The 12,998-nt window shown below is 31.9% G+C and overlaps 2 protein-coding genes across 2 annotated transcripts in view; one reads left to right on the top strand and one right to left on the bottom strand.

The window, feature by feature from the left end:
- The window catches only part of LOC118187946 (RNA-binding protein 39-like), a 67,163-nt gene extending 58,419 nt beyond the window's left edge, over positions 1-8,744 (bottom strand). Inside the window, exon 1 of the mRNA XM_035358247.2 lies at positions 8,595-8,744. The gene's annotated coding sequence lies outside the window, so the exon portion shown is untranslated. The remainder of the gene's footprint in view (positions 1-8,594) is intronic.
- A 389-nt stretch (positions 8,745-9,133) lies between these two features.
- Positions 9,134-12,998, top strand: part of Syn1 (Syntrophin-like 1) — a 51,481-nt gene continuing 47,616 nt past the window's right edge. The window contains exon 1 of the mRNA XM_035358248.2: positions 9,134-9,607. Within this exon, the coding sequence (XP_035214139.1) occupies positions 9,160-9,607 (448 nt within the window). The 5' untranslated portion in view covers positions 9,134-9,159. The remainder of the gene's footprint in view (positions 9,608-12,998) is intronic.

The raw sequence follows: 12,998 nt of genomic DNA, 5'->3' as shown, positions 1-12,998 counted from the left end.
AAAAGAAAACAAAAAGTGTAAAATTAATTTTATAGAGAAAACTGATGCATATTTTGAATATTCTTAGAAAATAAAACGGGGAAAACTCTTACCATGAGAAAAATTAAAAAGACATTTTAATTAATTACATAGCTATTGCTAAGAACTGCTTCGTAATTTGCGCTGTTATAGCAGTATACTTTGCTTATTTTTCAGATTCAAATTATTGTATAATAAAACATCAAAATGGAATTTATAATACGACAGCGAAAAATAAAAATGCTTTACTTTAATGTTATTTCTTAAATATAATTATGGTACAACTCTAATATATGCCCTAATTTCACCAAATGTGGCAATATGTGTTCTGTGCTGGTTTTTGGCGCGATTGCGTGTTCTATGGCAACCCTGTTGACGTTGAAAAATCTTTCGCTGGAGCTCGTTGGTTCGCCTCTGTGTCTGAGAAGATGGAAGGGAAAGATAAAATGGTAGTTGTTGAATCGAAGTTCGGCAAAAGGAAATATGATTGTGGCTATCCTGTTAAGGGGTAGTGGGTATTTGGAACTGTGGAAATAGGGTCTGGGAGATTATTTTTAATGGCAGTGCATGATAGAAGTAGGGATTTGTGATTTTATTTATTTGTGAACCATGGTATAAATTTTCTGGATAGTGTGTCTGGCTGTTATGTAAATACGATAGTGATTACGTGGCGGCATGTTAAAGGCGGTATAAAATTTATATTTCTGCTATTCGAAAACGCATTAATTCATGGTAAGTGCATTTTATTTTATCCTTGTTCTTATTTTGTAGAATGTTATGTTCATTGGTTCTTTAGTATGAATTTCTGTCGTTATTGTTGTTTTTTTAAATTGTTTGAAATTTATTTTAGTTTATTTTGTTGTTTAGTGTCTAGACTGTACAATTCGTAGATGTTTTTTAAAGTTGAAACAGAACACCGTGTACATGGTATTATTTGAAATTTATTGTTGTTATGTTATTTTATTAAAGCGAGGAGTGCGTAGATCGTAGATTCCTTCCTTGCCTAAATTGTGCAATTCGTAGAATTTTTTTTTAAGTTTAAACAGGATGCTGTGTACATGGTATTCTTTGAAATTTATTGTTGTTATGTTAATTTATTAAAGCGAGGTCTGCGTAGTTTGTAGATTCGTTCGTTGCCTACATTGTGCAATTCGTAGATGTTTTTTTAAGTTAAAACATGTCGCTGTGTACATGGATTCTTGTCAAATATTTTTGGTTAGAAACTTTACGTTTTTGCTATCTAAATTTTTTGTTTTTGTTTCAGATTTTTAGCTAAATTGTGTGTTCAAAACATAGTTTTTGCATGTGCAAAAACCGTGTTTTTGGAGACATTTGTAATAAAAGGCTAAAAGTTCAAAATGTAGAAAAAAAATTTAGGCTAAAAGTTCAAAATGTAGACAAAAAATTTAGATAGTAATATGGCATCGTGAAGTTTCTCGCCAAAAATATTTGGCGAGAAATTTGGCAACTTGAGGGCACATATCAGAGTAGTTCCATAATTATAATACATTACCATTATTTTAATTAAATTTATCAATGCTATGTTCTAAAAAAAAAAATCGTTGAAAAATTCCCATATCTTGGAATTAAAAATTTTCTATAGAAACTAATCTCAAAATCACCAAAACATTTATAAATTGCCAAATTTAGAACCGTTTAATAAAAGAAAACAAAAGAATTTTCATTCCCAAAAGCGAAAAGTTGTGAAAACTCTTCATTAGAAAAAATGAAATAATTTCGAAATGCTTATGCTTCACTTATTGCTCAGAAACTCTATTCCACCATTTATATTATGAATAGTTTTAGTGGCTGTGCATGATAGAAGCGAGGAAACACTGATGCAGTGTATTAAAAAGTGGATTGAACCTTGTACAACTATTTTTTCGAATGGCTGGAAATCTTACAAAGATTTAGGAAAAGAAAGTTTTGAACATTGATTTGTGAACCATAGTATGAATTTTCTGGATAGTGTGTCTGGCTGTCATATAAATAGGATAGTGATTATGTGGCAGCATATTAAAGGCTGCATGAAATTGGCATTTCTGCTGTTGGAAAAAGCCTTCATTCATGTTAAGTGCATTTTATTTTATTCTTGTTCTTATTTTGTAGAATGTTATGTTCATCGTTTTTTAATATGAATTTCTGTCGTCATTGTTGTTTTATTGAATTGTTTGAAATATATTTCAGTTCAGTTTATTTTGTTGATTAGTGCATAGTGCCTAGATTGTGCAATTCGAAGATGATTTTTAAAGTTGAAACAGAATGCTGTGTACATGGCATTCTTTAAAATTTATTGTTATATTAATTTATTAAAGTGAGGTGTGCGTAGTGCATAGATTATTTTGCTGCTTAGATTGTGCAATTCGTAGATGTTTTTTTAAGTTAAAACATATTGCTGTGTACATGGATTCTTGTCAAATATTTTTGGTTAGAAACTTTATGTTTTTGCTATCTAAATTTTTTGATTTTGTTTGATTTGTAGCTTAAATTGTATGTTCAAAACGTGGTTTTTGCATGTGTGAAAACCGCGTTTCTTGAGACATTTTAGGCTTAAAGTTCGAAACGTAGACAAAAAATTTAGATGGTAATATGGCACCATGGAGTTTCTTGCCAAACCGAAACGTAGACAAAAAATTTAGATGGTAATATGGCACCATGGAGTTTCTCGCCAAAAATGTTTGGCAAGAAATTTGGCAACTTGAGGGCGCATATAAGAGTAGTTATATAATTCCTTTAATAGCCCTTCTGGGCTAATGCCCTGTAGGCTAAAAACAAAAAAAAAAAAAAAACTTTAATATAAATATTTTTTGTAAAAAAAAAAAAATGGGTACTCTTCTGTTTTGACGGGCGTAAAAAAAATTGCAGCGAAAATGTATGCGCAAAAGCGCCAAATCTAGCAAACGCGCCCATTTAACAGTGAGCCAAATCTAGCGTACGCGTTGATTTCAGATTGCAGAAGTTTATATAGTTCTATATTTCTTAAGACGCCATTGAAATACTAGTTTAATTTTTAAATCCTTTTTTGATATCCTATGGATTTAACAATTTGGGAATTGCCCATGACGAAAAGTTGGCAATAGAATTTTGGGTAAAGTGCAGAATCCCCCACTGCTTGACGCGTTTTTAAGAATTGCACATACTCAGTATCCTTGTGCACATCGACCTATTTTCACTTTAAAAAAAATATCTTAGAATTGCACAAAAATGGCACTGCGCACACCCTTGACTTTATCTATGTACATATCGACCTATTGTCACTTAAAAAGTAAAAGAAAATTGACAAAAATCCAATTGTTTTTACCCTTGTAAAAAGTGGCAAACAAATAAGTGAGCGATTCTGCACTTTACCGAGAATATTTTCAAAGAAAAGGCATCATTCATTATACAAAATGACGTTTGAACAACCAACGAGATGAAATTATGCTTTAGCGATAAGTCGGTAGAGAAATAGTGATGCAGGTATCCATTCAGTTATGTTTAGCAATTTTGATAAAAATTATAATAATGATCTGAAATACTTATTTACTCTTATGCTTCCACTCAGTCATGTTTTGCCTTTTTCATATAAATTATAATAATAAAAAAGTATTATATGAAATTAACCTTTCATCTAAATTAAAACATCAATCTTGGATAGTTATTTACTATTATACTTCCTTTCTTGCCGCAATTACTTTTGGCAGCATTGGCATCAACAATAGTTTGGTGATTTTTTTACGCGCCTCGAAACGGAATAGTACCAAATAATGTATTCAAGTAGTTTAGTACATCAAAAAATTTTTAAAAAAGGTAGGGAAAAAAAACTTTACATATATATTTTCCACAAAATTTTACATAGTTTTTTTTAATGAAATTTTTGATAAACTAGTTTTATATTTAACAAATATATCACATACATTATAAAAACTCTTATTTATTATTTGTAGATTATTGCATAAGTCATCTTATCACAGAGCATATATATTAGGGTAATTTTTTTTGTATGTTTACCTATTGTTTTGTTTGACCTAGTTTATAACACAACCAGCTATTTAAGTATTAGTTATTTATTAGTTCGATAAATTAGGGCTAAAAAATCAGATTGCTACAGATTTTATACAAAAACTAAATGCAGATTTACTCATTTGTTACCAGTATGTATCTCAATGAATGGAAAGAAAAATAGGTACTCTTCACTCTTCTGTTATCAGGCAGGACTGGATTAAGAAATGTCTATATGTATTTATATATGTAGAAGCATATATATGTGGATTTATACACATATATATGCTTCTACATACATCCACACATTTATTAATCCGGTTCCGAAAACGGAAGACTACCAGAAAAAAAAACGTCTCTAACACTAATATACACTTTAAAAAAAAGGGGGGGCTTTAAATTGATTAAAATCATCGGTTAGAGTTGACTTTAGGGTATTACTTGTATTATCGTAAAAATGTTTCATTTATTACCAACTTGTTGTTTCATGACAACCTGAATAGTTGAATGGGTACTATTCGGATTTGAGGGCCGTAAAAAATCACCAAACTATTGTTGATGCCAATGCTGCCTAAAATAATTGTGGTAATCCTAATGCAAGAAAGGAAGTAACTATCCAAGATTGATGTCTTAATTTAGATGAAAGGTTAATTCCATATAATACTTTTTTATTATTATAATTTATATAGAAAAGGCTAAACATGACTGAATGGAAGCAAAAGAGTAAATAACTATTTCAGATCATTATTATAATTTATATAAAAATTGCTAAGCATAACTGAATGGATGCCTGCATCGCTATTTCGCTACCGACTTATGGCTAAAGCACAATTTCATCTCGTTGGTTGTTCAAATGTAATTTTGTATAATGAATGATGCCTTTTCTTTGAAAATATTCTCGGTAAAGTGCGGAAACGCCCACTTATTTGTTTGCCGCTTTTTACAAGGATAAAAACAATTGGATTTTTGTCAATTTTCTTTTACTTTTTAAGTGACAATAGGTCGATATGTACATAGATAAAGTCAAGGGTGTGCGCAGTGCCATTTTTGTGCAATTCTAAGATATTTTTTTTAAAGTGAAAATAGGTCGATGTGCACAAGGATACTGAGTATGTGCAATTCTTAAAAACGCGTCAAGCAGTGGGGGATTCTGCAGTTTACCCAAAATTCTATTGCCAACTTTTCGTCATGGGCAATTCCCAAATTGTTAAATCCACAGGATATCAAAAAAGGATTTAAAAATTAAACTAATTTTTCTTTGGCGTCTTAAAAAATATAGAACTATATAAATTAATGCAATCTGAAATGAGCGCGTGCGCTAGATTTGGCGCGCTGTTCAATGGGCGCGTTTGCTAGATTTGGCGCTTTTGCTCATACATTTTCGCTGCAATTTTTTTACGGTTCTCAAAACAGAATAGTACCGTTGAATGCTATGGAAACCCTATTATGACATTATTGGTTGTGGTGAATTTGAATTGTGGGAAAAAATTTGGAAAGTGTGTGTTGGATTTTGGGTAAGGGCTTGTGTGTGATGGATTAGTACATTGTTTACACAATAAATTGGCAGGTAGAGAAGACTTTAAGGTACCCCTTGTATGATGGCGAAGTTGTTGTTTGATTTATTGTCAAGTTTGCCGTTTCATTTATGGTAGCCTGAGTAGTTGAATTTATGAAAACCCTATTGTGACGTAATCGAGTGCATGATTCTGGGAAATTTTGAATCATGGGATGTTTCATAAACGTTTTTGTGGTGTGTGTTGGTTTGATTCTTTAGACGATAGAATGGCCGAATCTAGTAAGATTAATTTAAAGTTTTTGTATGATTTGGAGCGAAAGGGGAAAAGCGCTTTATTGACTGGTGTGTAAATGAAGGTTTACTTAGTAGCCATTATAAGTGTCCTGTATGTAGGAAGGATATGTGTCTAGTCGAACGTAAAAACCGTTTAGATGGATTTGAATGGGTTTATAGGAAGAAAGGTTCAGATGGTCACTATGTGAAGCGTTCGATCAAAAAGAGTACCTGGTTTGAAAAAAGTCATTTGAGTATGATTGATATTTTGATTTTTACGTGGCTCTGGGTGTACGAAGCGAACTCGAAAATCATGGTAATCATGTAATTTATTGTTTGGTTTAAAATGTATTTTATTGAGATTATGTATTTTTTGTTTGCCTATACTGCAAAATTTGGAGCTCCTTTGACCTTTTAAGTGAAAATATATCCATGTGTACATGGACAAAGTAAAGGGAGTGCTCAATGCAAGTTTCTGCAATTCGGGGATTTTTTTTTTTTTTTTTAAGTGAAAATAGGTCGACGTATACATGGATAAAGTCAAAGGAGTGCACAATGCCATTTTTGTGCAATTCGGGGATTTTTTTTAAGTGAAAATAAATCGATGCATACATGGATACCGATTTTGTGCAATTGTTTGCCTTGTTATTTTGGCTTTGTGTAGCAGAGATTTTTGGCGCAAAAATCGCCGCTTCGCAAGCCAAAATAACGCAGAGTTTTGCCAAGGAGTACCCTAAAATATACTTTTACCAAATCACCTGATGAAAAAGATTACATACAGAGTAAGGCAAATAGGTATTTTACAATTTGTCCCAAAATAGTATTTCCTGGTATTATTCTGTTTTGAGGGGCGTAAAAAAATTGCAGCGAAAATGTATGCGCCAAATCTAGTGTATGCGTTGATTTCAGATTGCGTAAGTTTATATAGTTCTATATTTCTTAACATGCCATTGAAATACTAGTTTAATTTTTAAATCCTTTTTTTTATTTTAAATCCTTTTTTGATATCCTATGGATTTAACAATTTGGGAATTGCCCATGACGAAAAGTCAGCAATAGAATTTTAGGTAAAGTGCAGAATTACCCACTGCTTGATGCGTTTTTAAGAATTACACATACTCGGTATCCATGTGCACATCGAACTATTTTCACTTTAAAAAAAAAATCCTAGAATTGCACAAAAATGGCACTGCACACACCCTTGACTTTATCTATGTACACATCGACCTATTGTCACTTAAAAAGTAAAAGAAAATTGACAAAAATTCAGTTGTTTTTACCATTGTAAAAAGCGGCAAACAAATAAGTGGGTGATTCTGCACTTTACTGACAATGTTTTCAAAGAAAAGGCATCATTCATCAGAGAAAATTATGTTTGAACAACCAACGAAATGACATTATGCTTTAGCGATAACTTGGTAGCGAAATATTGTATAAAATTAACCTTTCATCTAAATTAAAACATCAATATTAGATAGTTATTTCCTATTATATTTCCTCTCTTGCGTTAGGGTTGCCACAGTTAATTTTGGCAGCATTGGCATCAACAATAGTTTGGCGATTTTTTACGGCCCTCGAAACCGAATAGTACTGAAAACGGTTAATCTTTGAATTACGGTAACTTGGGGATTTTTTGGATTTGGAGACCACTCTGCTCTACAGCAACCTGGTAGTTTTTTTTTTTTTTTTTTTTTTTTGACGCCATTTTGTTTTCACGAAGTAAAGGCTTTTTTTTTTTTTTTTTTTACTCAATATTTTTTCAACAATCTGCTAGCCGAATTACGCTTACGCTAGAACTTTTATGGAACAAAAGTGCTTAATCATGATGAACATTAGGTGCAAAATTAGGAGAACGTGCAGAATTGCCCACTGCTTGCGGCGTTTTTAAGAATTGCACATACACGGTATCATCCATGTACACATCGACCTATTTTCACTTAAAAAAAAATCCCAGAATTGCACAAAAATGGCATTGCGCACACTCTTGACTTTATCTATGTACACTGCTAAAGTCCTAGCTAGTAACCTTTATCGCCTTACCAAAATGTCTCCAAACTACCTGTTACCATATTCCAAAGATTAGCCCCGACAATTTTTTTAATGGAGCCCCAGGAGTTCCAGTTATGAAAGTGAACATAATTAACTATTCAGATGTAAAATAAAGTTGGCTAAATACTACAATACTGTAGAATACTACAAAATTTTCATCAGAACTTTTCAGAAAAGAGTAAATTTTTCCATATATACTTAGCTTAAAATTCAATTTGCTTGCTGCTTACATTACTATACTAAAATATTTGTAAAATCGATTTTCCCTAAATGGATGTACAGAATAAATTTATAGAAAAGGGTGACTAAAAAAAAAAACACTATCTTAAACTCAAATACATGCAGGATAAAAATGGAACCTATTATTTAATCACAGCAAAAATATACATTACAGTTCAACACTTATTATCGCTCTTAACAACGGTAAACATACGAAAATAAAAATAATAAATACATTCCAAACACTAAATTTGGAAGATAAAAAATATTTAATTAATTTCAAATTAAATTTAAAGAGTAAAAATGGAAATACACTCATGTACATGCAGTTAAAATACGAATTACCAATATGTCACAAATTGTGAATTAAGATTACTTTGATTTCGTATGCTTTAGCAAGTTTCAAATAATTAACATAGAAGATTTCGAACATTACATTTTTAACAAGAGATAAATCATTTTCTTTTTTCATGTAACTAATAGATTTGAAGCAACACATATTTTGATTATGAAATACAAAATATTCCCGTTTACTTACACTTATGTATACCCTTTCAAGATATAACTTTAAAAAATTGTTCAAAAATTAAAGAATAATGCAGCTTAAAATCTAATATGACATATTTTAGATACTCTTGATATCAGCACAAACAAAACCCATCTATCAAGATACCATTTGTATTATTGCCAGATAATGAAACCATTTTCACACATTTCAGAAATAAGAATATTTAGAGATTTTTGTTATTTCCAAATCATTCTGTTTTTATTTTAAACACCAGAAACACTTATTTATATCTTTGCGATTAGTCTGTAAATATTCATTTTAACATTAATAATTTTAATACTTTACTAATTCTCATAGGAAGAATAGAAACTTATGTTTGACTTTTGACTAGGAAGCAAGTTAACATTTGAATAGCTAGCTGGTATTAATTTTAGTATTAATTTAGTGTTTAAGCAGTGCAACTGAGGAATTTTATACAATACTCTCATTTACTCTTCATCGAAATCTGCAAACCTATTCAGGATTAATTTATCTATTTTAGTTTATACGTACAGAATGGCAGCATTTATTTTCCTGAAACGTCATAGACAGCAAGATGTCCGCCCCGAACTTTCATTCCGGTTTCCGAACTGGAATGTTAGAGGTGTACACACGTCAACAGTGGCAAAAAGTTTTAGTAACCCTAGAAGAAGACTATTTAAGTATTAGTTTAGATGAAAGTTATGAAGTTAGTAATGGTCCCTCGAATGGACTATCAGATACAGAGCCACCGGATATTCCGGAAAGCATAGCTAATCAAAAACGAGTTGTTCGTGTTGTAAAACAGGATAATAATGGTTTAGGAATTAGTATCAAAGGTGGAAAAGAGAACAAAATGCCAATTCTAATTAGTAAAATATTCAAAGGTATGGCCGCAGATCAAACTGAACAGTTGTATGTGGGTGATGCTATTTTATCAGTGAACGGAGAGGATCTACGTGAAGCTACTCACGATGAAGCAGTTCGAGCTTTAAAACGTGCAGGGAAGGTTGTTGATTTAGAAGGTAGGATCAGAATGTCGCAATTCGAATATATGTACTGCATCTGAACTGCATTTAATTCGAGTTTTCTACTGCGGATTTCAGTTGCGTGAAGCAAATTTAATGAGCCTTTAAGTTCTAGTGCTAAAGTTAAAATATATGTTATTTGAATTTTTGGATAGTAGGTTTTTTTTTCCCTTTACTTTACAAAATATCTTGATATGAGTTTTAATTAAAGGAAGGTATTTGAAGGTAACGGATAGTAATGATAAATACACCAAACTCTGAAATGAATAACTTTCTGTATCTTAAATTTACATTAGTTTCCACCTTTCTTGGCCCCCCCCTTTTTTTCTGATGTTTATAATACCTATATGTTCGGTATAGATATAACATTAAAAGTTAATTCCGCATATTACTAACAGGTTACTTAGCTTGGAATAAAATAGCAGTGTATCCACATTAATATTTTGCAGAAAACATTGAGCACACTATATACATCATCACTTACAGTCTCAAATAGTATGTATTAAGGAATAAACTACATTCAGCATTAATTGAGTGATTAATGTGTTGACAGTAATGCACCCAGAAAAAAAAAATTGGGGGGGGGGAAACCCGTGTAAATCTTTGGAAAATAGTATCGAATAGTTTGGAAAGGTATTATTCTTTCTTGGAAAATATATTTGGCTATCGCAATATAATGTCATACATAACTGTTATTGGAAAGAGCATGCTTTGTATTTCGTTTCATTATTCTTAAAATCTACGTGTCCTAGAAACATTGATAAATACTTTCATGGTCATATAAATAAATATGTATCATTTAAGCATAGTGTATCTGTTACTTATCATGATATACTTATATTAAATAAGTAACAATTTTATTGTATTTAAATGATCTACTGAAGCATTTATTTTACTTAAAAAGCGTTTTTGATTACTATGAATAGACAGTTTCAATAAATCCGTTATTCATGTTTTGGAATTACTAGAATTATACTGTTTACTGATGTTTTGAAATTACCAGAATTATAAACTTTATTCACTGTCAGACTTTTATTTACTGCTATCTTTGCCTTCTAACTGTAGAAAAAACTTTTTTATTATTTTAATTTACTTTTTTAAATTGTGTATGCAGTCAGTGGCTTGGAAGCAGTACCACAAAGAACCCACCAAACGTAAACACGGCCTAAAGTGATCAAAAGAGTTCAGAGCTGGTAATCTCATTATTGTGCTGTTCGGAAGTAGCAATCATTCCTCTTCAATTGTTCTTGCTTTCTTTCATCCTTGTTCCTGATTTGTTCGTTGTAGTATTACAACAGGGTTAACGTCATTTTTACACTTTTTGAAAGTGATGTGTTTTCCACTTAATCATTACTTTGCTGTTATCTTTTCTGAAAATGATGTTATCAAAAAGTGGTCTCTCCAAAGCAAATCACTTGAATACTTATTTTGGCATGAAATTAAATTAACTGTCAAGATCCATTCACAAATTTTGCAAATGAGATTAAGGCTGCTTCCCTATAGACTGTATCTTGAACAGTTTTGTTTGGGAAAAGAAAGGAAAAGTACTGGTTAAAGTATATTTAAGGGTACCCCTTGGCGATTTTTGGTGGTACATGGATACCGAGGTTTTGCAATTCTTTGACTTGTTATTTTGGCTTGCGTAGCGGCAATTTTTGCGACAAAAATCACTGCTACACAAAGACAAAAAATTGCACAAACTTGGTATTCATATACACATCGAACTATTTTCACTTAAAAAAAATCCCAGAATTGCACAAAAATGGCATTGTGCACTCCTTTGACTTTATCCATGTACACATCAACGTATTTTCACTTAAAAAAAAAAAAAAAAAAAAAAAACAGAATTGTGCAAACTAGGCTTTGCGCATTACTTCGAGTTTGTTGATGTGCACATCGATATATTTTCACTTAAAAAGTCAAAGGAGCACCCAGTTCTACAGTAGAGGCAAACAAAAAGTATATAATCTCAATAAACTAAATTTTAAACCAAACAATAAAATAACATACAGGAGTGTTTGTGCTCCGGGGAAACCCTGGAATTACGGGGATTTTGAACTTTGATACCCGGAAACTCCGGGGATCGTCGTTCAAAGGAAGTAGGAATAATAATGAATTATTTATTTTGATCTGGGTAATTTTGTTTGCTTTGAAAGCAGAAAACGCAAGGTCAGTGTGTGTGGTGAAAACTTTTCCTTTCTTTCTCCAAAGGCAGTGATAATGCGTGAAAAGGGGGAAAAAACTTCTTTTTTGTTCTTTCCTTATTGCGAGTTAGGACTCATTCCCCCGGTTCTTGGACATTCTCTTCTGGATTCTTTTTGGCAAGTAGGCGCGGCAGAAAAAAAAGGGAGAGACTTCGTTCGACCAGATGTGCAATCATGTGACTCTGGGTTCAAAGGTCTTATCTCTCCTGGCGTGGCGCCAATAAGTAGAGAAGGGGGATTTTTCGCCGTATTAGCTATTTGTCATTGATCGCTTCTCAACTTTTTTTTCTACGCTGTGTAAAATTTTCGTTTCATTTATTGATGCACGTGTAAATTTTTCGTTTCGTTTATTGAAATATTTTTTATTTATGTACGCAAGAGAATTTCACTATGAAATTTCTCGATATAAATAGTGATATTATACAATTAGAAGAAGGTGTCCGGAATGCATTTAGGTGGAATTGGATTGAACAGAGAGATGGTAATGGGGATACCATCGGCACATGGTGCAAGAAAATAAATGTTGCTGGACAAGCATATTGTGTTTTTTGTAACTCACTGCTGAAGTATGGTGGGGAAGGATTCAACGCTTTCACAAATCATTCTAAAACTGTGACGCACATAAAATATTCAAAGTGCATTAGACATTCAATGACTTTAAGTAATTATGCTAATTCAAAAAATACTGATAACTTACTGGAGACTGATGCTCAGCCATTGGATATAGTGACAAGAAAAGCACGCCAAGAGGTATTAATAACTTTGTTTATTGCCGAGAATTCTCTTTCTTTCAATGTAGCTCGCAATTTAATTGAACTCTGCAAACAGTTGAGTCGCGATCAGACGGCACTAAACTCGTTGGAAATGTCCAGGACTACTGCATGTTATAAGATGAAATATGGGCTCGCAAAAACTATTAAGGAAAATATCATTAAAACTTTAAAGGAGACTCCATTTTCTCTAAATTTGGATGAAAGTACTAGCAATGCTCAAGAAAGTATACTGGCAATATTGGTGCAGTTTTATGACAACAATCAAAATGAAGTTGTAGTTCATCATTTTGCATCTCTAAAGATGGAATCTTGCAATTCAGAAGCTGTTTTTAAAGCAGTTGTTAATACTATTGAAGATAATAATATTCCATGGGCAAACTTAATTAGTGTATTAATGGACTCATGTAACGC

The sequence above is a fragment of the Stegodyphus dumicola genome, chromosome 10 (genome assembly GCF_044657685.1).
Source record: "Stegodyphus dumicola isolate Sdum_Otavi_A_Nest chromosome 10, ASM4465768v1".
Taxonomy (NCBI): Eukaryota; Metazoa; Arthropoda; class Arachnida; order Araneae; family Eresidae; genus Stegodyphus; species Stegodyphus dumicola.
The sequence above is the reverse complement of the archived record's forward strand: the minus strand, read 5'-3'. Positions and strand labels throughout refer to the sequence as shown.